We start from the raw sequence: 24,878 nt of genomic DNA on the forward strand, positions 1-24,878 counted from the left end.
TGTGTTTGTCCAAAAATAAGTCTTGGGACAAGATGTCAGACAAAAGTCATACAAGCAACTCGACTTACAAAAACTGAGTTGAGCTAATTGATTTTATTCCCAAAAAAGAGCTGAAATACCCATCACTAGTTATGGGACCAGGGACCAAGTGTGATTGTGTGTGTGTGTGGTGCATGCACGTGCCCATGCCTGTTTGACCTTGAGTATGTAACCACCCCTCTCCCTCGGGCACATGAATCGACGCACACATTTACACACACATGCACACACACGCATTGGCTGGCCCTCGCCCTAGCAACCACACAGCAACACAAGGAAACAATTCAGGCAGAGAAAAAGAGTCAGGTGGTGCATATGAACTTGCGAGACTCTCGAGTGTCATGAATGAATTCAAGAGATCACTAAAGTGGCATGAAGAGGTTCATTAATATTATCTGTAAGAACTAGTCTTAATATACAGGACACACACAGTACGCACATATCACTCATATGTCCCGACATAGGCCCTGTCACCTTGTTATTGTCCCCTGTTCTATCTGAAACTCTCATTCTTCTTGTATTAGTGGAGCAGTGCAACAAATGCAGTGCACATGAGGCACCTTTATTTAGCTTTCAGTATGTAACGCTAGCCAGAGTTGCTATTTCTGCTCCAGCTCACTTTATCCAACAGTGGGACATGTGCTTGCTCTAATGTCGGCAGTTTTAATATAACCTGCGATGGAATGAGGAGCAGCACAAGTGATTCTAATTTAATTCAGAGGTAACATTGGTACATACGTGGTACATACACCAACACTGGTACATACACCTTACTTTGATACTACAGTATCTAATATAGTGGACATAAGTTGCAGTGAATGAACATTTGTTTTCTTTTTCTGTGTTCAGCTACCTTACAGACCAGGAGTCTTATTCCTAAAATGCTGTTATCCAAGAGTGTTGTTTTGTCTTTTTTACTTTAATCTTTCAAGAATTTTATGTTTGCCCGTGTTTTATATATTGTGGAGTGATGAACACTGACCTCATTAGGTTTTTTTCTCACAAAATACATTTTTTTAAAGATTTTTTAAAAGAAATGTGCTGGGCTTAAAAAAAATCTGTCATGCCATTCTCACACATCAGAAGCCTTGATATTTATTAAAAGCCTACATTTGTATATATATTTTATACATTTTCATACATTTTATATATGTTAGGTGAATTAGTGGTTTGCCGTTTCAGTGATAATCAATAATAAGTGTAGAACGAAGGTTAGCAAAAAAACCAGCACTTTAAGTAGCCCCCACAAATAGGTTGTGATTTCTGAATGAATTCATAGTGAACTGCTCTGGAAAACACTGCACAGTTTAACAGGCTGGTTTCTTTTATTTATTTAGGCTTTTTCTGTGGTGAGAATAAACCTCGGCTGGAGCTAAATTGAGCCCATGCGTCAGAGTTTTTTTTAACAACTGCAGAAAATCTGACTTTGTTTTGGTCTGACACTCCCAGTTTGAACCTGGCAGCAAGCTTTGCTAGGGTGCTTTATTCTCTCTCTCTCACTGCGTTTGGAACTCTCTCACCACACACTGTAGGAAAAATAATTGGCTGGAGTCGAATGCTGTGAATGAGGATCCCAAAAGTGAAATAAAAAGCACACTTTCACGTTCTGTCGATGGTGGAGGTCAGAGTAATGTGTACTTTGCGTCTGATCAGAGAACACACGCATCTCTGAGAACACACATCCTTTCTGCTTCAGCATTACCTAGCTGCCCATGGTGCGGACTCACTCTCTGAGCAAACATTTCCAACAAGAACGTGTGTGTTTGCATCCTCCAGAGTCTTTTTTTTCCTTGAGTTACATTAGTTTTCATCTAAACTTTTAGACCTCTGTCTAAACCTTGGTGTGTGTAGGGTACTCTTAGGTTGTTTAAAAAAAAAAAAAAAAAAAGTATGAATGAACGAGGCATCAGTAGTCAAGGGTGAATAGCTTTCATAGTGCTTTGGGAATCTTTGAAAAGTAAGTGTGGACCAAGCAGAACTTCTAGCTTCAATTTTTGAAAGTGTGTTTCAATTTAAAATGACTTCCAGTCTTCCTTATTAGTGCAAATCACAATCACATTCTTATTTTTTATTACTTCTCTTTCCTCTCAGCTCATCGGCTACAATGAGAAGCCTGTGAACCTGCAGATGTTCATCGGGACAGCAGACGACCGCTATTTAAGACCACATGCGTTTTACCAGGTTCACCGCATCACAGGCAAAACGGTGGCTACAGCCAGCCAGGAAATAATAATCACCAGCACCAAGGTTCTTGAAATTCCACTGCTTCCTGAAAACAACATGTCTGCCAGGTAGAAGAACTACAACCACATGACTGCACCCCTCACACACATGTACGTTGTGTTCAATGTTGAATCAAAGAGTGCTGTAATGTCTTCCATTGTGGCTAAGCTTTAATTGGAACCAAAAGCAAGTCTGGCTCCAAGGAAACTGACCATGATTGTATTTTCCGGAGTTTCAAAGTTGAGCTATAATTTCGTTAAAAAAATTTAAATGATCAGCTGAGAAAATACACTTTCTTGCTCTCATTTAATGAATTGCTGCACTGTAACAGTTGCCTTAAATCAACAATTGCTGCATGTAAAAAGGGGGACTTCAAACTAGGTATGGGAATTTAGGGGCCAGCAACACAACAGCATATGTAATTTTATGTACACTGTATGAACAAAAGTGTCAGGACATCCCTTCTAAATTTTTAATTCAGGTGTAATTAATCAAGCTTTCTCAAAGGAGCGGCTGTTGGTATACCTGAAAAGATCACAGAGGGCACTCTATTTCCAACAAGCTTATGGTCAGGTGTCCAAATACTTTTGGCCTTATAGTATACATCAATGCTGAGAGTTCAAACCAAAAATGGCTTTAGCCAAAAATGTTAAACCAACAGCATCCTGTAATTAAATATTGTTTGATTAATGAAGTTAGCATGTCATCATCCATCCCAACCCCTGAACCCTTTGCGGTAGTTAGCTAGCGTATTGGACTGCTTTTCAACCCAGATACCCCAGATTAAAAGTTTATTTCCTTCTTTGGTAAAAGTGTATGTGTATTTATTAGTAGAAAGTTAAAAGTTATACTGAATATGTTTTCCTACCTTTGTGCTTTGCAGTATTGATTGTGCTGGGATTCTAAAGTTAAGAAACTCAGATATCGAACTAAGGAAAGGAGAGACGGACATCGGGAGGAAAAATACTCGTGTGCGAGTGGTTTTTCGAGTTCACATCCCACAGCCTAATGGAAAAGTTCTCTCTTTACAAGCTGCCTCGATCCCTGTGGAGTGTTGTAAGTTACTTGAATATGTCCATCATAACCCACATGTACTTTTCTTCTTCTATACATTCATCCTTATGTGTGTGTGTGTGTGTAGCCCAACGCTCAGCACATGAGTTACCACAGGTTGAGAAGGTCAGTTTGAGCAGTTGCCTAGTGAGTGGAGGAGAGGAAATGGTCATCACAGGTTCCAACTTCTTTCCTGAATCAAAGGTGATATTCTTGGAGAAAGGTCCTGGTAAGATGAGTTCCTTCTCTATAATTAGCTCAATAAATATTTTTTTCATTTAAATGTTGCCAAAATAGGCAACATTAGTGAAATGTTGTGCTAATGCTGTCTAAAAAGAGGTTTTGAAAGCTTTAGACACCAAAGTGCATATAGGGGTCTTAAACTGCATATTAACTGTAGAATACTTGCCTGTGTATAAAATACATAAAAGTGAATAATTTCTTTTTTACTAAAAGAGTTTTAAATGTTGTACATAATTAAAAATAATTGACTTCTTACAGTAAAACACATTTCTGTGTATAATTTACTATATACAGTTTATCCTGTAGCAGACAGTTGAAGCAGCTCCCCCTTTTGGCTTGATTTTGACAGTTGTATCTAAACCCTTCTGTTTTTAAAGTTGATGTTTTTTAGCTCTGTAAATTGGCATGTTTAAAAGAAGCTTATTGTTTTCTGTTGCAGAATAACGCATGCTAGTATTTCTAAAGTACAGTGTTGTGGGGTGGAGTAAGGGATGGAGGGATATAGAACAGTATTGAATTCTGGGATGGACAAGCCCATGCCTGCCCTCAGAATGTGTGTTTGAAAGAACTGCTGTTGAATTAAAAGGGAGTTTTAGTGTACATCCTCTGACTTGTTGTTTTAACCACAGTAAAGAGCTTTAAATCCTGTACATCCCGTTTAAACACTGTTCTTTAAATAAAGTGCACTGGTACTGTGAAGCCCACATGATACATCTCTTCTCTAATTAGATGCCGGCAGAGCATCACTGTAACAATTGTAAGCACAGGCTGATTTTACACAAACCTTATGTTTTTTTGTTTTTTTTTAATGCAAGTAATAATGTACAAGGTCTTTATAATGTTTGCAAATGTAACTGAATTGTCTTTTTACAATAAAATGATTACATGCACAAAAATCATTTCACATTGTGGAATGGACAGTTGCAGACGTGACCTTTCACCCAATCTTAAACGCAGCCGTAAAACTAGACCAACACTGAAAAAATACCTGAAGATCAATAGTAAAATACATAAAACTACAAACTAAAGATAATCAGTTCTATTGCTTCTTAGGTGGGCATCCTGGGGCAATCATGCTAGTGGTACAACATCCAGTTTTTTTTTAAGTAGGTAAAAATACCCAAGAGCAAATATAGTAGACTTTCAAAAATTACTGATGGTCTAGAGGTTTCTTTCTATGTATTCATTCCAGTAATAAATCATGGTAGAGGACGCTTTATGATTTAGGGCTATTGTGCTGACTCAGATAGTTTCCATCTTTTATACAAACAACCAGATTTTAAAAAAATCCTCAAATCCATCATGTGGAAACTTTCCTATTCAGAATTTCTCATATTGTGTACAAATGAACAGTTTACAGAGCTTTAGACAGGTGTGGTGGAAAGTTGTCTTTTGTTTAGTGGTATGTGGAAAGTTTAAATACTTTAATGCCTAAACTCATCACAGACAAACATAAGAGTTGAGTCAGAAATAGTAGGTGTATGGAGTAGGATTATTTGGCCAGTGTTAAATAGTTCAGTTGTCTTTATTTTGATGGAATCCTGCAGGTGATTCCTCTAAAGGCAGACTTACCTGGTTGACTTTAATAAGGCGTGGGCGGATTCTTGAGCAATCCTCAGTGAGAATTGCCGGTATTCCCCGACACATACTTTCCCTATGAAAATAGACACTCCTCTGCTTCGAATCAGCCCATTTTCATACTGCTCAGCTATATGTTCAGTTATGCTTGTAAAATCACACCAAGATGAGCCAGAAAAAGAACACAGACTGGGCTCCCCAGCTTCATATTTATGACAGACATCTATTTGGTGTTTTTTGGATCATATCTGACCATCTGGACTAATTTGCTTTTAGTTTTATGTAACAATCAGCAGCTGTAGTCATAATTACCCACAAGGAATTAGGAGGCCGTGTTTCAGAGTTTTTCACCACAAACAAAATAACCTAAAATGATATACATGGGAATTTATATTTGCCATTATATGCTTTTATGCAGAAAGATTGCAAATAGAGAATAGTTGGAAGAAAGCTTGAGCGTCAGTTGTGTTTGTGTGGATGCCCAGGCAGTTTGTTGGCTCTGCTGAGATTCGACGTTTTTGCAGCGGTGTGCTAGCACGTTAGAACGCTGCCCCACCCAAGTGCCCACCTTACATTTTTTAAGGTAGAGACAAGTGAGAGAAAAAGAACAAGTGAAAATATACTGTAAAAACCAGGATGTCAATGGCAATAAAAATGCCCCGTGAGGCGGGGCACAAAAAGAACAGAATAATTAAATGTAGATTAAATGTAGTTAGACAGTGTTTTGTTTCATTTCCATTAATGACTAGATATTTTATTTGGTAACATTTAAAACATATTGTGTACCAGCATATTCAAAATCTGTCTGAAAGTTTATTCAGGAACACTTCTGTGAACGCCCATGTTTATGGAGGGAAGGGCAGAGATGGTGTATGTCGCTGGGCTTTGGTATTTTGGTTCATGCTTGTGCTTGCCTCCCTTTAGCGCCTGTGGGGCCAACATGTACAGCTATTATACAGCAACTATTTTCCCAGTGTTTGAAGCATTTATGACATGGCGTGCCGTATGTTGCAGTTGGCTGAAAATAATTGTTGAAACTTTTACAAAATTCTCATGGTGCAGAGAATTATTAGAATTGTTTGTTGTAGTGGGTAGAATTTTAGTTAAGACTGTTGGAATGCAGTAAGAATGCAGTAAATGTGTATTCATTTTTATGTAACTATCTGGATATACCAGTTAATTAATATGTGTTGCTCATGTGTTTGCTGGCAGTTTGTTTTCCTGCATTACTGGAAAACTTAGAACCCAAAACACAGAGTATATACTAAACCGTGTTTAGAATACAAATGGCACTAAAATGGTACTAATGGTTTGTTGTTGATTGGAACACAACCATAGATTATTGTGAGCTTCTGGCTTTTCTGTGTACTAGATATGAAAATAGAAAACATTTTTGTTAATAATAAAGGATGCATACAAAAATATAATATACAAGTTTATGCTGTAATCTTTTCATCTGTATTCATGTAATTTTTCTTTTTGTTATAACCACTGTGTAAACTGGCATCAGTAGCTGGAAGTCAGGATGTGGGACTGCACTCTGCTGTCTCATCTGTCCATCAGTGGCACTAACCAAATCCCGGGCATCTGTTAGCTGATGTTTACAGAGAGTGACAGCTGCAATCTCTTCCAGGCTTTTTTATTTGCCCAATGATTTAGCTTAAACAGCAGTTTATAAAAAGGCAGTGGCTGGCTTCTGGAAGCAGTTTGCCAGCCTGTAACCTTCTATGTTGGTAGCTGTGCTTTAAAATTGGAGATTCAGTTAATGGGAGGAAAACAGGCAGTAACTTTTGGAGACAAAGGGGTCATGAAGAAAGATGAAATGTTAAAATGATACAAACACCGATCTCTGTAATGTTTTTTTTTTTTTTTATAGATGGACGACCGCAGTGGGAAGTGGAGGCAAAGACTGTTCGTGAGAAGTGTCAAGGAGTAAGTAAAGTATTACAGTATATGTAGTGTGTCCTGTAACTCACAGATGATTGAAAAATGTGCATAATTCAGCTGGTAAGACAGTAAATAACCAGCATGTTGTGTGTTTTTAGTCAAGTATTGTAGTGGAAGTACCACCGTACCACAGCAAGACCATCACCTCTGCAGTGCAAGTACAGTTATACGTGTGCAACGGCAAACGGAAAAGAAGCCAATCACAACGATTTACGTACCTGTCAGGTATATGTTCTATTCATTCTACCCAGTCTGTCTTACGCAATCCGTATTCGTAATATTAAGACAAATGAAAAAGAATCAATAAGGTACGTTTTAGGCTAAAATTATGCAATATAATTGTTGCCCTGTACAAAGGGGGTGTTGAAACAGAACATTATCTTTTCAGCTATAATATTGTAATATTTAAAGAAGTTGGTATTCTGTTGGAGGACAACAACGCTACAATAATATACAGCCTCTGTGCCAACAAGTGTCATAAGGGGCATTGACCTTAACCTTATTAAAAAGTGTTTGAGTAAGCGGAAGAGTACCCATGAGTCTGAAGGATCTGGATAAATTCTGTATGATGCGGACGCTTAGATTTTTTAGCTCTGTATTCTCAAGTATGTGGTCACCTCCCTCGCACCTATTTCTATTTTTGTTTTTGCTTATACATTGACTGCAAGTCATAAGAAACTTTTAACAATTTAATGCTTTAGTTTTTACTTTTAAACAGTCTAATTATTGCTAACTTCGGATCAAAGAGACACAAGATTAAATACTAGCGATTCTTTTGTCTATGTGTGATTCTTCTGTTATTGGCAGCATAGAGGTTTATTATTTTCCCAAGGTGAGTCAAACCGAAAACAGCGTTGGCGTAATTTAATCACACGTGAGGTTTTTTTTTTTCTTTATCTCTCTGTCACAAACTAAGCTAACCTAACCATCCAACATAAGCAGGAGGTATAGATAAAGAAAGTGAGAGATAGAGGCCGGGCCCTCCGCCCACCCTCCCCGTTCCACAAACCGCCCACTCTAAAGCTGACTTCCTGTTTTCCACGCTAACCCACACAGCTTCAGCCAATCAGGTGACAGCATTGGGCAGTAAGCACTCAGAGCGGGCCTTGTCAGCTGCGGTTGTCTTCCAGTTGGCAGACAGCTTTGGGTGGGGGTAGAGGGGGTTGTCTATTTGGGTAAAGAGGCTTTAGGTGGTGATGCAAAAGGTGGGGTTAGGACACACATGCACATGCACTCACACACACACACACACACACACAAATGTATTGATGTGTGGTGAAGCTGTATTTATGTTCTACATTATTACCAATAATTTAGATTATGCTTCCATTTGGAGCGTTGCTGGGGGGTGGAGACCTTAGAGCCCCTCTCAAAACCTGACACTGTTTTTATGGCACATGAAACAAGCACCATATGCTCCCTCAGAGCAGGCAGTGGGTAAAAATATCTTCCTGCATGTGGACGAAAGAAACACCAGATTGGGAAATAGGTTACCGATCACTATGTGGCTTTTTGGAATGGATTTCTGGGTACCAGCTTGGACAGATTTAATAGCATTGGCACCTTTCCATTTTTTCTTTTTACCATAGATATAAAAGTATTTATGGAATACTATATAATATAAAATCCTATAATGGTTTTTGACAAATTTTTGTGGTTTTTTTTCTTCTCTCTTTTCAGTTCTGGTTAAGCAGGAGCACAGAGATGATTTGGACCCTGCTGTTCAGCCTTCAATGCCCATGCCGCTTGCACAAACTGCAAGTTTGGTCTGTTCTCCTACTTTACCATCTCCGGACCATTCGCACTCACAAGATGGTCTTTTGCCTGGCTCCCCATGTGGTCTGGCACCCTCCCTGCACCCACTACAGGCATCCTGTGCCCCTTTTGGCTCACCAGCATTTAGTTTGCCTCAACTACAGGCTCGTGGCCTTCACCCACCTGCTGAATGCCAGATGCCTTTTCACCCAGGTACTGTGCCCTCATCCAGGCCATCTTACACCCCTCTTCAGCCTAACTTACCCTTCAATGGCCAGCACAGTCTGCCTGGTGCTGTCCCCCAACCTTATGAGTGCATGCCTTTTCAGCCTGAACCTGCCAGGTGTCACCCTCTTGGAATGAACATAGTATATGGCCCACCTGTTACGGCACCCACCTCAGGAACAGTTCCCTCAAGCCCCATTCACACTCCACCTCACCTCCATGGTCTGGGTTACCACTGTGCCACTCCGGGCCAGGTACCCTCGCCCACACACTCGCTCGTGCAACCTAGCATGCAGCTCCAGCACCCGCTCGGCTACCACCCAGCTGGACAGCGCTCAGCATCATGTCCAACGCCCTCTAGCATCCCTGCTCGCATTGTGCCCTTGCCCAATTCAGGCCCTTCTTCTCCCCAGTTGCACTCACTGCCCTACCAGTCGCCCACTTCATCCTCTCCCTCCAATAGCCCACTGGGTGCCCAGCTCTCGCCCCAGGCGAGCAGTCCTGTCCTGGCTGGGCTGCCAGCTGCAAGTCCTCTGGTGCATCCCCTGGCACAGCAACAAGGCCCCTTTAGTGGCAATGGAGAAAGGCTTAACATCAAGCAAGAACCTGAGGACAGAGAGCTGACGTTCCGGTCTATCGGCCTGCAGGATATTACACTGGATGATGGTGAGTGTCTAATTTAAGCTCATCCAGTTTTCCCCGTCTTTACCTTTTCCAAATATTTTTTCTCTTTCATTAACACAAACTGCTACAAGCAAACATTCAAACGATCGCCTTTCTAAATCATTTTTCAAGTGGAAGAGATACAAAACTAGCAAACAGACGGTCACCCTGCATTTCCAGTCGCAAGGCGCTTAGTCCTCAACTGCTTGGATGCTAATCAGTCACATTTATATGTTGCTTTGGATTAAGAGCATCTTCTAAATGTCATAGTAGTACAATAATCTGATTAACCACTATTTAGCCGATGATGGGTGTGTACTACAGTTGCCAGGGCACACAGAGAAAAAACGTTTTATACAGCGGACATTAATGGGAACTGAACTAGGATTGACAGACTTGGTAATGAAATCTGTGTGTGTGTGTGTGTGTGTGTATGAAAGAGAGAGACTGGTAGCATATGTATACTGCGTGTACATGTGGGTCCCTACGGCTTAGGACCAGCTGGTCAGTTGGTTGCCAGTACAGAGAACAATGCTAATCACAAGCACTAACATACATATGTAATCTTCATTAGCTCCAATATAAGTCTAATTATAGATTAGCATTTAATCTGTGAGGGATGGCCAGGGAAGAGACAAAGTGTGTTAGTTATACAGATTGTTATGAACATGTGTGAGGGTGTGATGCTGTTTCTAAAGGTGGTCTGTGATCTTGGCCTGGCTTTAAGGAGGTCAAAGCTGCTCTGGAAATAGACAAGAGCTTCAATATGAGATATGAGTCCACCCTATTAGGATCTGTTTCTCCTCATCTCTCTTTATTTCTCATCTCTCTCTCTTTTTTTCTCTCTGTCACTCTCTCTCTCTCTCTTTCTGTGTCTCTCTCTCTCTCTCACCCCCGGCCTTTTGTATCATGAATCACTGTTTTAAGCTTCTAAACTGACACATATGTGACTTTCAGTATAATGACCTACAAAGCTCGTCTGGTTTCATTCATGTATGCTACTGGTTTTGTTATTGATCAGAGTTTTTCCCTTTTTTAATTGTATCAGGGATGCAAATTTTGTCAATTTCTTTTAAATGATAACCGACCATCATTAGTCTGAATGCTGAACCAGGTCAGCATTCAGAATAATAGAGCTCTTAGAGTTCTTAAAGTTACACCATATATGCCTTCTTATTTCTGTTGCTACCTAAACACACCGCCCTGACAGCACTCACTGCTTCTGTTTACACTGAGGATGTGTTCCTCGTTATCAGAATATCAGCTTTCTGCATCTGCATTACAGACTCAGATTGCATTATGCTGTAGTAAATGATAAAAATCAACAATTTATAATCCTCATGAGCCCCAACGAATCTCAGAAAAGACTGAGCACGCTGATCAATCTAGTGATAAGTGTCTGTGCAAGTGTTTCATTGAACAGCCATTCATGTAGTTAGACAGGTGCGTGTTCACTGCCCTAATCAACATTGCAAGTCTCTTAACAAATGATGTATGACTGATTTGTTTTGCTCATATCAGCTCATTTAAATTCATAAACCACAAACACTGACCTGCATGCTGTGTGCTTGTAGGTAATAGTATAATCCTAAAATGATGTCACAAAAACATCTGTATTCATGAGATGAGTTATTATTTCTGCCGTAAAGGATGCATGTAAGATTTAACATGTATTATTTATTAATAGTATGTACATTATTATAAAGCTTAAACTTTAAAATTAGTGTTGCAATTATATTATTTTAATATTCTTTCCCACAATTTCAACTTGATAATTAATAATGATCATTTTACTATTATAATATAGTTTAAATTATTCTTGTTTTATCCAGTAATGGTTTATTTAAATAAATCAACTTTTGTAAAATAAATAATAATAATTATTATTACCTATAATTATCATTATACATTACCTATTACCTATAATAATAATAATACCAATTATACATTTAAATTGAGGTTTAAATTTAAAGCAATTTAAAGTATTTAAAATAGTAAAGCAAACATGCAAGAAAAAAAACATTAAAGTAAAAAACATTAATGAAAAAACTTCTTGGCATAAATAAAATTAAATTTAGTGTGTTTGGAAGAAGAGGACTTCATATCATTACAGTTAACTGATACGGTGAGTTGCTTGAATGCGAATTATGCTCAGTATTACTATGTGATTACTGTGTGTATAAATTGGGGTGTCCCCTCTGCAGTCCACCAAAGAGGATCCCGGTGTTCTGAGAGTGGGTTAAAGCCAGCGGTGTGTGTGTGAATGAAGTTGTAGATGAATCATGCTTTCATACATGTGTGGAAATGAACTGCTGAAATGATTTCTAAAATCTTTCAGTAGTGTCGCAGTATAGCCACGACTTCCCGTATTCAACTGAGTCATTTAATTTTGCAAGCAAGCGCAGTGCATTCAGTGGAGTACGTTTTTATTTTGGTGCACTTATACTGATTTCTTTTTTATTAGAAACAGGCTGCTTTTTGGAAATATCTTCTCACATACTGTACACAATGTCTTTAAATTTTATAAATGTGTTCGTACCGTCTGCGTGGTGATCCATGAAACAATCTACTGCTTCAATATAATCACAAAATTACCCCGTCTACAACCTAACAATATGCCATGGCTTTAGATGCATCACCTGTCTACACACTGATTCAGCCAAATTATTTTAATCCATTGGACCTTAAACTTCAGCTAGAAAGTCACCTAAACTCTTGTTTAAAAAGATGACTTTTCAATAGTAAAATTATTTATTGTATAACAAAAGTAACTAATGTTGACAGTTTTTAGCACACTGACACAATGACAAAAGCCAAAGAAAATACTTTGGAATATCTCTGTATAGCTAATGAAGGTAAATTTGTACAAACTTCAGTGTGGATGTATAAAAACACACTTTTTGTCAAAGTGTCATTGTGTATTAAATAAACAATATTAAAAGGCCACTCTGCTCCCATGGTCTGTAGTGTAAGTGCACCCACTTATTTGGTTCTGAAATCCTGCCTGTGGTTTTAACGTCTCCCAAACACGTTGACAACCCCCACATCTATGAAAGTGCTGAGTTGCCTCAGCCTGCACATTATCCATTTTGCTCAGGTGCTGAAGTAGCTGTGTGTTTGTGTGTGTGTGTGTGTGTGTGTGTGTGTGTGTGTGTGTGTGTGCAGAAGATAGACATGAAGTTAGCAGAAGTATTGGCATGTTGCCCCACAGCAGGCCTGTACGTGTGAAAAGCTTTTAAACCAGAATAAGAAACGCACGCCTACACGAACAGGATGATCTAAGGCAGCCCGGCATTTTCATGATCTGGCTAACCTCGACAAACACTTAAAAGAACAAAAAGGGAACAAAACATTTCAACAATGAGGCAAATCTCTCCACACAAATGTGCATGCACCAAATATTAATACTTCCTATGCAAGCGATTATATAACATATATTAAACCGAGGCAAACGGGGACCTGATTATTAATATAATCAAAATATACTTTACTCCTCTATGTAACACAATTAACTAATTAACAGTGCTAAGTGATGAAACAGGCAAAACGTAAGTGCAAAATGACAAATCTATTCACAGACGCAAAACTTCTTCCAGTGAACTTTATGTATTGTTAAACAGACCTGTACGTGACGACATTTACAAAGCTTAACAATACCATCAACACATCCTCTTATGTATGATTGCACACCACTGCTAAATTAAGCAAGCACCTTTGACATTTAGGATTTTTTTAAGCATCAAAGCATCACAGTTTGTATTTGAAGTTTGAACTTTTTTGGATGTTCTTGTTGCAAAGTGAGTTTTGAGTGCACACATAAACAGCTATTACCAAAATGCATCCCTCGTACCTCTTTTTAAATATCTCTTAGAGTTCTAAACACCAGGGCTCATCAAATATTTTCATACATCTGTCCTTTCTCAAAGCTAATATGCTCATTTAAACTATAAGTGTTGCTTTTAGCTTCCAAACGTCTTCTGTTCTGCACTTTTTTTTTCTACACTTTCATAACAATCCTGGTTATTTCTGGCACTTTATCCTTGTGGGGCAGAACAAAAGACAGTTCTTGATTCAGAACTATTTTGCATTTGTCGTTGGAGCGGCGGATTGTGTTAAGTGGCAAAAAAGTACTGAAATACTTTCAAGCCAATGTGTCTATATTTATCACAGTAGCGTGACTGTTTCTCATGCAGTCCCATCACACACATTCAGCAGTGGTGTTTCTGCGCCTGCTAAACAGACTTCTGGAAATTTCTCCAGATTTCCTTAATCTTTTGACAATGTTATGTATGCAAGATGATGAAATACTTAAATTATTTGCAATCTTGCTTTGATAAATGTTTTTTTAACTCTTTGACAATTCTCTAACAAAGTTTGGCACATGTTAAGTCTTGACTCGTCAAGACTGTTAAGACATTTTCACTCATTTTGCCTTGTTCCAACTTTTTTAAATGTGTTGCAGGCATCATTACAATCAAGATAATCAAGACAAATCAAAATACAATCAGATTGATCAGTGAAAACATTAAAATTCAGTTATTTTTTCTTTTCGTTAGTTAAATGTTTTAGAGAATAAGCAAATAACCGATTCATGTTTTATTGAATTTTACTAAATGTCCCAGCTGTCCTTAAAAATGGGGTTTTGTACACCAGACTGATCAACAATTCTGATTAATGACGTAAGTGAAGACGTAATCAAAGATGTGGCATCAGCTACCTAAGCTACCCTTTGACGTGAAGATGAACACCCTGTCCCTGAACAGCTTGTGGCTGTGCCTCTGGAAACCACTGAATGGAACAGTTCTGCCCAACTTTCCATTTACCGCCAGTGCGTCACGTACAAACGTCTTGAGTTTGTTTAGGCTTTTCTTTTCTTCCTCTCTTTTGCTGTCTTTCCGTTGCCGTTAACAGTGTACTGTTAGTCTGTCAAACGTCACTGGCACATGAACCTGGGTTTACTGGCACAATACTGCCCTCTGCTCCAGAAGACTTTTACTTACACTGAACTTTTCTCACTGTTCTGCAGCCTTTAAGATGAGGAGTTAAATGTGAGGTACACATGATATTGTGTACTTAAACCATAAATAGCCTGGCATTACTTTAAATTTAGTTTTACCTTTATTAATGTTAGATTTAGTAATAATAGTAGTTGTATAGCATGTAATGGAAGTCTGTGTCTCCCAAAATTAGTTTTATTGCCAAAATATCTGTATGTAATTGGTGTAAAGCTAGTAAAGATGACTCAACCAGACAGCAGAGTTCACAATTGTACTGCAGCAATAAAAACTTGTCGACCTTCGTTCCTCAGACTCAGACAGTTGTTTGGATGCCAAACCGGTTCACACTGGGCACTGCCCAGAATATGTTTTTTATTTTGGTTTAGAAAAATTTGCACAGTGTGACAGACACATTACCACTGTGCACCACGACTCTTTGCAAACTAATATAGAGAAACACTTGCCAGTAACCTGAGTCATTTTTCACCGTTTCTTCACAGTTGTGTCTAAACTGCCACTTTCTGTGTGTGTGTGTGTGTGTGTGTGTGTGTGTGTGTGTGTGTGTGTGTGTGTGTGTGTTTTTTTTTTTCTATGCTATAGTGAACGAGATCATCGGCAGAGACATGTCTCAGGCTCCAGGGATTCACGCCACCTCCAGCACCCATGGTCAATCGTAGCATAGTGCCGCCTGCTCTCATTTAGCCAGCAGAACATCCACGAGTTCCAGTGAGCTCTGAACTCAGAAGGATGTAGACACAGCGCTTCCATCCATTTCACACCAATTCGGACCCAGCGAAGATATGAAGATGCCGAAATCCGGTCTACCAGGCATCACACATCATTTATAAGTGTTCATATTGAAGAGTTTGAAGAAGACAATGAGAGATCAGACACAAACAGTTTGGCTGCTGTGTTGCAAATATTTTTTTTCTTCGTGGCTTTTAAAAGTAGTTCTCAGGCTTTTCAGATAAACAGTCAAATAAAAAGTGTAAGCTATGCAGCCCAGGATCTCAATAATATGCATATGCAATACAAAGCCACACAAATCGTAGCTTATATGTGTGGATGCTCAGCTCTGGGTCAGGTTGGATGGAGTAATAAGATTTAAAATTAACTGATTCATTTTTTTTCTTGATGGTTTCAGCAGAGCCCCCTGGAGGAGAAGCTGCTGATCTTATGCAACATTCCACACTCTTCTAGTGTCCTTTTTTCAAGCTGTAGATAACCTTGAATGATTGAATGACCGTTTTTTTTCAGGTTGAACAAATGCCTTATAAGCATAGCAGCGTGAATTGACTGAAAAACAGCTTTGAGATGCTTATTGTTTCTTAAAACCCTTTTTATTTAACAAATCTGAATTTTGTGCTGACTACAAGTCAGTTTTTTTTGAATAATGTTAGATGTTCTAGAGCAGTGGTTCTTAATTACAGGGCTCTGGCTCACTCCAAGTGTTTGAAGAGCTTTCAGAGATGGCACATAATGTTCTATTTCAGGGTTAAAATTGGCATGTAATCGACATTGTGTTGTGGCGACTGATTGATGGAGTTGGTATAGTGAGTGTCACACAGCAACTTTGGTCCTGAGGACCAGAGAAAATTGGCCTTAGGTGTAAATGTGTGTTGTCCTGCTGTCCATAGTGTATTACTGCTGTGTGGTCACTGCTTCCAGGTAATGCAGTTAGACCACAAAAATGAATTATATCTTAGAAAGTGTGGACAGACTCTTACAGACACACTTCAAAATTCTGTGGAAAGCCTTTTCAGAAAATTGGCAGCTCTTATAGCCACATATGGTCTTAATGCCTGTGGTTTTAAAATGGAATTTATAACAGGTTCATGATCAGGTGTCCACATTCTTTAGGCCTTTTGTAAAACAGTAAATTAAGCAATACCAGTTCATCCTTCAGTTTGGTGTAATATATCACATGTTCTAATAAACATTCTAAAATAAACATATTTACCATTCAGTGTAGAGGTTCAAGCTTAAGGGTTGCCACCATCTGTTTAAATATACAAATATAAATTAGTGTTAATAATAATAATAAATATGAATTATTGATTACTAATCACTTACTGATTACTTCCTTACTTGGCTCTAATCACAACAGAAAGCTTCACCAAACACTGCATTTGTACCAAAAGCTGATTGATGATTTTTACAAAAATGTTATTATTGTTCTTACCAGTTATTAATCATAATAAGTTATTAATGTTGTATTTTTAACAATTTTACTCTGTGTTAGGGGGTAAAAGTGGTTAGTTTAAGAACCACTGCTCTATTACGCAGCATAGTTGTTTAGCTTCTCTTTTAGCAAATTGCAACTTCTGTGTGCCTTCACAATGACAATCATGCTTTAATCTATGACAAGCCATCCAGAGAGAATTTCAGCTTGATTTTAAAAGTGGCCATATTGATGTAAACGAAAAAACTTCATTTTGACAATCAAATAAATTCTGCAGGACATAAAGTTGCTTTTTTATCCCAAATTAACGAAGGTAAAATTGCACCAACTTTTTTTGTTTGTTTTAAAGTGTGATGCCCTTTTATTTTAATAGTTCTAAACTGAACATTATACTTTTTTCTCAAAAACAATGAAATCAGTGTTTTAAATATATGTAAACATTATTGGGCAAGGATATATGTGATACATTTGCACAGAAGCTGGTCTCGAGGAATTGATTCAAAATGAACACTGGGTGCTATCTTTCTGTGAGAAATGTTTTTTTTAGCATAGGTGTGTACCTAGGGTGTGATAGAACTAAATCTGTGAAAAATTTTATTGAATCCTTGCCTTAAAAATACATTGAACGTAATAACTACTTTGTGTATTTTTCTATTTTAAGGAAACTGGTACAGCCACTTGGATTTTTGTTTTGGGTCTTTGAGACTTGGAGGTATTAATGTCTATTGTGTGAAAAAAGACAAAAAGAGGAAAATCTATGCTATGCACTATATAACCTGCCTGTTGCCTTTTATAAAATATACTACTAAAAGGAAACCTTGATGCCTGTAGACATAGACGCTGTAGAGAAGCTTAGCTGTAGATTAGTATGCCAACCATCTTTCTCCAGTCAGAGCTGTGTGTGTGTGTGTACCCGTCTTTAAAAGTGTGTCTGCATGGTTGTTTTGTATTTGTATGTTAAGTTTGTATGTTTATTTGCAGTTGCGAGTACGCACACGGGTGAATACAGAAACAGCTGATTTTTGTTGTTCAGCTGTACAAACGTGTGTGTGTGTGTGTGTGTGTGTGTGTGTGTGTAGTCCAACCATAGTGACCCTTCAGTGTCACTTTGATTATTTAATTTAAACTATCAAACAAACAGTAGGGGCGCCTTAACTTGTGTTTGATAAACAGATGTGTTTGAATGTTTGGGTTTAATTCTTCGACAATAGGAGTGCAAAATGGAAAGCAGGACATTTTGAGACTGAAACCAGCGCTTTTTGAAGCACCTGCTCTTGTCTTTTTTTTTCTTTTCCCAAACCAAAGACCGAACAATGTGTTCCTATTTTACACACAGATGACAACACAGACTCTACAACTCTATTTTTGATACTTTGAAGAAGATGGATGTCATTCCGAAAGCTAGGGGAATATATAAATTCTATATATTCTATAACATTTTGTAAAATAAAAGGGAAATACAGGTTTTGCTGCTGTTTACAGAGCCTTGCATTGTCATTTCTTGTATATTTTGTATTTTAAAACTTTTTGTAATTTTTAAGACTGCAGTGCTTTTTGAAATTATCCAAAGGGAATACCTTGCATCGTAGGTTCATCTGATGTAGTGTATCGATAAATAAAAAACAAAATTACAATCATTCTGGTTTTTTTCTGGGTCTATTTCATCTTATGTGGCTAAATTTAGTTCTATCTGAATGGAACCGATCAGAGTTTTATTTTACATAGTAAGTGCGGTTTTGAAAGGCAGCATTTATAAACAAAATGCATTCCAAAACATACCCTAGTGTATTAAATAATATATTTTGTATTACTGCATTGATATTTGTGTAGTTCCACTTACCATGTCAGTTTTATAGGTTTTGGTTTTCAGGTTTTTCCTGAATTTATTTATTTTTATATTTTATGTCATTTTAAGTGTAGCTTATATATTATTTTGCTTTTAGTTTTAGTAATTTTAATTCTACAGTATTTGTCTAAAATTTCTTTTTTAAGTCCCTCTTTTTTCCACACTTATTCACTTATTCTTATTTATGCCATGATTATTAATACCATTAAATTATACCGTTCGTTATGTATCTTTTACCCCCTGTTTAGTAACTAGTAACAGCTTTTTGTTGAAAAAACAAAACAAAAAACTTGTATTTAATAAGGCCCAGTTGAGAACGTTATTGATTATTTCGGTACAGCCCAGAGGATTAATACAGACAAAGCTGTAATTACGCTGTTTGTCCGCTGGATGGCAGTAAAACGTCATATTTATTCTAAAGCAGTGGCGTCCAAACTTATTTCTAGGAAGGCCAGATTTGATTATGTGAAAGGGCCCGAGGGCCAACAGTCCCTGATGACATTATTTTAAACAATAAAATATGCATATAAATACGCTATTATTTAATAATTATATTTAAACACAGCAAACAGATGAACACACAGAACAAGCCATTTGAATTTCTAACTGAACTTTAAAAACTCTAATTGATTATTGATACCATAAAATTATAACATTCGCTTTGTATCATTCCCCCCTGTTTAGTACTAGTAACAGCTTTTTGTAAAAAAAAACTTGTATTAAATAAGGCCCAGCTGAGAACATTGTTGATTATTTTGGTACAGCTGAGAGGATTAATACAGACAAAGCTGTAATTATGCTGTTTAAATGTTATATTTATTCTGTACAGGTAAACAATTGTCCGTGACTAGTCAAAAAGAGAGAGAAGAGCATGCGCCAAAATTCTTAGACCACTAGTAAAATGGTAAAATAGTTGGGTTTTTTTGTATTTGTAATAGGTGAACAATGCCTGAACATTTATTTATAATTATAAATGAGTTTTTGATTAGATCAAGGTCACAAGTATTTTGAGCATTTTGCTTCGATGGAAAGAATAAGACTCAAGAATATCTGACCCTACAGATCGAAATTGACATGATGACTTGCACAAATGTGCTTACTTTTGCCTCTCACTGGTGACAAATACTAAGAAATTCTGAAATGTATGACATTTTTCAGGGTCCCTCACTCACATTATGCTGAATAAATGATTTGTAATAAAAATGTTTGTGTGTGTTAAATTCAAGAAAACATGCTCAGAGTGTGACAAATGAAATCTCTAGGTACAGACTGACTGCTCCTCAGCACTTTCATTCTGCTGTTCATGTGATTACATTTGGAGAAGTAAATTATTTGGACAGAGTTTAAGACACATTACAAGGATACTTGGTGTTTTTTGTCTGGGTGCCAGAAAGCAAACATGAGCAGCGTGAGCAACAGCAGCACGGTCTCAGAGGAGGAATGGTCTGCTGCAGGGGTTGCCACGGCGTGTGTAATCCTGGCTGTGTGTTTTTTGGTGGGGGCTCCAGGAAACATGCTGGTTGTTTGGACCATAGTGAGACATTTGAAGCAGCGTTCTCACATCGTTCTGCTCATCCTGCACCTGGCCGTTGCTGACCTGCTGGTTCTTATCACCTTGCCTCTGTGGATCTACTCGCTGGCTTGGTCCTGGGTGTTTGGCGAAGCTGCTTGCAAAGTCATGGTGTACATCATCTACTCCTGCATGTACTCCAGTGTCTTCCTGATAACCATTATGAGTGTCGAGCGCTTTCTGGCCATAAGGTACCCCTTCAAGATGCTGCACTGGAAAAACAACAATGCCATGAAGCTGGTACTGGTAGGGGTGTGGTGCCTGGCACTCCTGCTAGGAATCCCTGTCATTTTGACCCAGACAATCAATGAAAGAATGGACGGTATGTACGACTGCTTCTATTCAGACTTTGGTTCAGTGCCTCTGGAAGTTTTTTGTGCCTGTTTAGAGACCCTGGTTGGCTTCATCATTCCATTTCTCACACTGACTATATGCTACTTCCTGGTGGCATCTAGGCTTCGCCAGATGCACAGAACAAACCAGAAATCTGGATTTCTTATTAGTGGGGTGATGGTGGCTTTCGCTCTGTGCTGGGTGCCCCACCACATTTTTAACATCATTACAGTAGCACGGCTGCTCATGGATGATTCGGACAAGCTACCCATGTTGTCTGAAGCATCTGTGTTTATCAGTGGAGCTCTGACTTTCATCAGCAGCTCAGTGAACCCAATTCTGTATGCCTTCGCTGCTAGAAACATTCAAGGTGGTCTGAGGAAATCAGCGATGGTCAAACTCTTTCAGGAAGTTACTTTACACACCCAGCTGAGAGGGACAACGCCTCAAGTGTCTGACTGCTCAAATAAGGACCAACTCGAACAGATTTCTGAAAATGTTTGAATAGTGCTGTGTAACTTCTGTTTGGTAACACCACAACTGGACTATTCAGATTACAGACTGTCCACAAGTCAATCAGAAGTCCATAAACAAAATTGTGTTGTTTTGCATGTTTGAAATATGTTTTTAATAGTATGTTTTATTATACTGTGTAAATCAATTTAAAAATGGTGGCAGATTGGTGCCTCAGAGCTCCTAGGTTCAGTCCTCACTTTCAGTTTCTGTGTGTGTGGAGTTTTTTTTTCATGTGTTTGGATTTACCCTGGGTCCTCCGATTTTGTGTAATTTCTCAGACACATGCTGGTAGATACATTTGCTGCATAAAACTGCATCTAGACGAGGGTGAATGTTGATAAATTAGTGTGTGATGCCCTGAGTATGACTGTTGTCCTGTTTGTGGTGTTTTACTGCCCTGTGTCCAGTGTTCCTGGAAAAGGTTCTGGACCCACCATGACCACGACCTGCTCTAATGATTAAGGGAATTCAAAAATGTGTTCACCTTTCTCACATTTCTCTGGTTATTGAAATGAACAATGTCTTTTAAAATCATTTTATTTTTATGTTTTTTTCATTTGATTTCCTTCATTTACAGTGATTGTACATTTTCAGTCATGGTTTTCAGTTGCGCAATGCTTCATGTCAAGCCTGGAAGCACTTCAGTTTTCCTGAAACTGAAAAAAAGAAGTAGTAATAATCATGTGTTCAGCCCAGACCAGACACAAACACTACAGATGTTTTTAAGAAGTGCATTATGGGGAACTTTATAACAGATGTCCTGTAAAAACACAGTAACGAGTTTTTCAGTAGAAAGAGTTCTGGGATTGTGTGTGTTGTAAGGAACAGAAACTGAGCCAGCTTTACCCAACACACTGCTTCCTAAAGCTCTGCAGCCATCAAGGGAGCTAAATAACAACTGTTGGGTTGTTACCATACTACTGTTCTCAGTAAAGATTGGTCAAGTCAAAAGAAAAACGCAACTGGTTAATCATGTCTCATCAAAGAACCTGTGTATAAAGAGTCACTGATAATAGAAGATAAAAAGTAGAAAATAAAGGCAGGATTATCATGTGTTGACATTATTCTGAACTAGGGATTTGAGGTGGATCCAGCACCACTCTAATCCCACTGGGTAGAAAAGATGGGAATACACCTAGGACAGATGGATATTTAAAGGGTTTTTTCTATGACTAGCTTTTTATTTTATTAAAATGTTGTAGAAATATTTTTGTCTAGCTACTCATCAAGTGAAATCTTCCTAGCCAATAACAACATGAAAAAACTCGCACAAGAACATTATATATTATATACTGTATAATACAGAAGTTTTGAAGCACTTGTTTCCCTTCATTGTACAAGCAGCTTTTAACTTCACATAGTTGTTTTTTTGTTTTTCTTTTATTCACTTATTCCTTTTACCCTTCCTTGTTCTCTTTTTCTCTAGCTTGCTATTTTTCCTGAAAAAAAGGGGAAGTGGCATTTTGTGTAAGCAATGTGTCTTTATTTCACTTGCTTAGAAGTATAAGCCGTGCAGAGTGAAACATTCGCTGGAAACATGAACTATTCGGGCGGTGATTTCGATCAGCCATCGGCTCAGGAGTTGGAGGGTGAACTGGGTCTGGTGGGAGCCTGTGTGATCTTGGCCTTGTGTTTTGTGGTGGGAGCTCCAGGGAATATGCTGGTCGTGTGGACCATCTTGAGACACGTAAAGCCACGTTCGTACACTGTGATTCTCATCCTGCACCTGGCTGTTGCGGACCTGCTGGTTGTTGTCACCCTGCCTATATGGATCTACTCGTTGGCAAACTACTGGGTTTTTGGGGATGTTGCCTGCAAAGCCATAGTGTACATTATCTACGTCTGCATGTATGCCAGTATTTTCCTGATCACCATCATGAGTGTGGAGCGCTTTTTGGCAGTCAGGTACCCCTTTGCCTCGGCTGCGTGGAGGAAAAAACAGATGCTGAATAAGATCCTGGTGGTGGTATGGGTGGCTTCCTTTCTCTTCAGCGTTCCTGTGATTATCACTCAAGCTTTGGATGGAGAAACTGGAGAGGAGCAGTGCCTGTACCGGGTGTATAAATCCGACATGCAGGAGGCTGTAATTCTTCTTTTAGAGTCTCTGGTGGGCTTTCTGATCCCGTTTTCCATGTTGGTGATCTGTTACGGCTGTCTCTTCAGTCGCATTTTGCAGATGAACCTGAGGTCCAAAAGCAAATCCACGATGCTAATTGCAAGTGTGGTCATTCTTTTTGCTCTATGCTGGATCCCTCACCACATTGGCAACCTTCTGTCTTTGGTGGGCCTTGCCCTCGAACATGGCTCCCAAGCAGAAAAAAATCTTAATGAGGTTCTGGATAACATGCGATTAATTACAAGCTCTTTAGTCTTCATGAGCAGCACTGTCAACCCTGTGCTGTATGTGTTTGCAGCTCGAAGCTTTCGGAGCTCACTGAAGGACACAGGCATTCATAAACTGTTTCGTCATTTATCCAGCACAGCGGCAGGCGACGGCAGTAAAGATCTGTCATTTGTGTCCAGAAGACAAAACTCTCATACCAACACTTCCCAGTGCTGCACAGAGTCCAAAGCACAGATTGACCTGCTAGTGAACATATGCAACAATGCTATTACGGATGAGACTGTGTAAAGGAACTAAGACTGGCTACTAAACTGAGAACCATGTCGATGTTAATTGATGTTAATTGGTGTAGATACTTCTGCAACTGGCAGCTTATTTGTAAATGGGTCAAAGACCAAATATTTTTCTGTACCTAAAGGCTATCTAAAAGCTAATAAATAAATAAAATAAATAAATAATATATGTATATGTACACACACACAATGTTCAAGGAAGTGTAGATACACATGTCTTTATGAACCTTGTTTTGTAGTCACATTCTTTTATGACTGAGTTTTTATGGGTTTGGCTAAACCACCTGAACTCAATAATTAATTGAGTTAATAAATAAGGGTGTCCACATACTTTTGCTTAGACTTTTCACCTTTTGACTCTGCCAACTGCCAAATATATTGTAATGTTATAAAGATCCTAATATTAAAAAGATATATTTAGCTAAAAGTGTATCAATGTGTATCAATTATATCAGAATGGAAAATTGTAACTGTCATTTTAAAATCTCAAATAATAAAGGTTATTCTGCTTTAATTATTTTCCTTCTTATTACTCTTACCAATATGAGTTCGAATCTCAGCACTGCTATTGGGCGTCTGCACAGACATGATTGTCTGAGGAGGGATGGCCAGATTGTCCTGGACGGATTGGTGCCCTGTCCAGGATATTCCTGCGTTGTGCTCACTGTTTCCTTGTGAAACCGGACCAGCCTAATGAAATTAAATAATAAAAATAAAATATAATCTAACCTGTGTATGTGATTGCAGTTTTAATCTGCAGTGATTAAATAAAACTGGAATATGATATAATCCACTGTCCTAAACAAAAGGACTTTACTAATGTATTTAGTTGTATTTACATGTTTGTCACTCATGCTAGATGGTTGGAAAGTGCTAAATCAGCCGGTTTAAAGTTCCCAGTGTGTCTTCTTGTCTACACGTCAAAGCTTTTTTTAGTATTGCAACATGTGTAAACTGAGAGAAAAAGGGGAATTATGAACTGCTTTGTGGGACATTTTTTATTTCTGCTTCTAAGGAAACTGAGATTGTTGTATCAAAACAAATGTGATGTTATTTAATTTCTTATAATCC

At 38.3% G+C, this 24,878-nt stretch overlaps 3 protein-coding genes across 3 annotated transcripts in view; all 3 read left to right on the forward strand.

The window, feature by feature from the left end:
- The window catches only part of nfatc3a (nuclear factor of activated T cells 3a), a 47,469-nt gene extending 28,927 nt beyond the window's left edge, over nucleotides 1-18,542 (forward strand). The window contains exons 4-10 of the mRNA XM_062989516.1: nucleotides 2,131-2,330; nucleotides 3,146-3,318; nucleotides 3,404-3,544; nucleotides 7,013-7,068; nucleotides 7,182-7,308; nucleotides 8,764-9,729; nucleotides 15,324-18,542. Coding sequence (XP_062845586.1) covers nucleotides 2,131-2,330; nucleotides 3,146-3,318; nucleotides 3,404-3,544; nucleotides 7,013-7,068; nucleotides 7,182-7,308; nucleotides 8,764-9,729; nucleotides 15,324-15,400 — 1,740 coding nt within the window. The 3' untranslated portion in view covers nucleotides 15,401-18,542. The remainder of the gene's footprint in view (nucleotides 1-2,130; nucleotides 2,331-3,145; nucleotides 3,319-3,403; nucleotides 3,545-7,012; nucleotides 7,069-7,181; nucleotides 7,309-8,763; nucleotides 9,730-15,323) is intronic.
- Nucleotides 18,543-20,150: 1,608 nt separating this feature from the next.
- On the forward strand, nucleotides 20,151-21,158 carry si:dkey-148a17.5 (uncharacterized protein LOC100535037 homolog). Its single transcript, XM_062989293.1, has one exon. It carries the CDS (start codon nucleotides 20,151-20,153, stop codon nucleotides 21,156-21,158), a length of 1,008 nt encoding a protein of 335 aa, XP_062845363.1.
- Nucleotides 21,159-22,664: 1,506 nt separating this feature from the next.
- On the forward strand, nucleotides 22,665-24,224 carry si:dkey-148a17.6 (uncharacterized protein LOC108190685 homolog). Its single transcript, XM_062989826.1, has one exon. It carries the CDS (start codon nucleotides 22,708-22,710, stop codon nucleotides 23,800-23,802), a length of 1,095 nt encoding a protein of 364 aa, XP_062845896.1. The 5' UTR covers nucleotides 22,665-22,707; the 3' UTR covers nucleotides 23,803-24,224.
- The last annotated feature ends 654 nt before the right edge of the window (nucleotides 24,225-24,878 follow it).

Source organism: Trichomycterus rosablanca, chromosome 27 (assembly GCF_030014385.1).
Source record: "Trichomycterus rosablanca isolate fTriRos1 chromosome 27, fTriRos1.hap1, whole genome shotgun sequence".
NCBI lineage: Eukaryota > Metazoa > Chordata > Actinopteri > Siluriformes > Trichomycteridae > Trichomycterus > Trichomycterus rosablanca.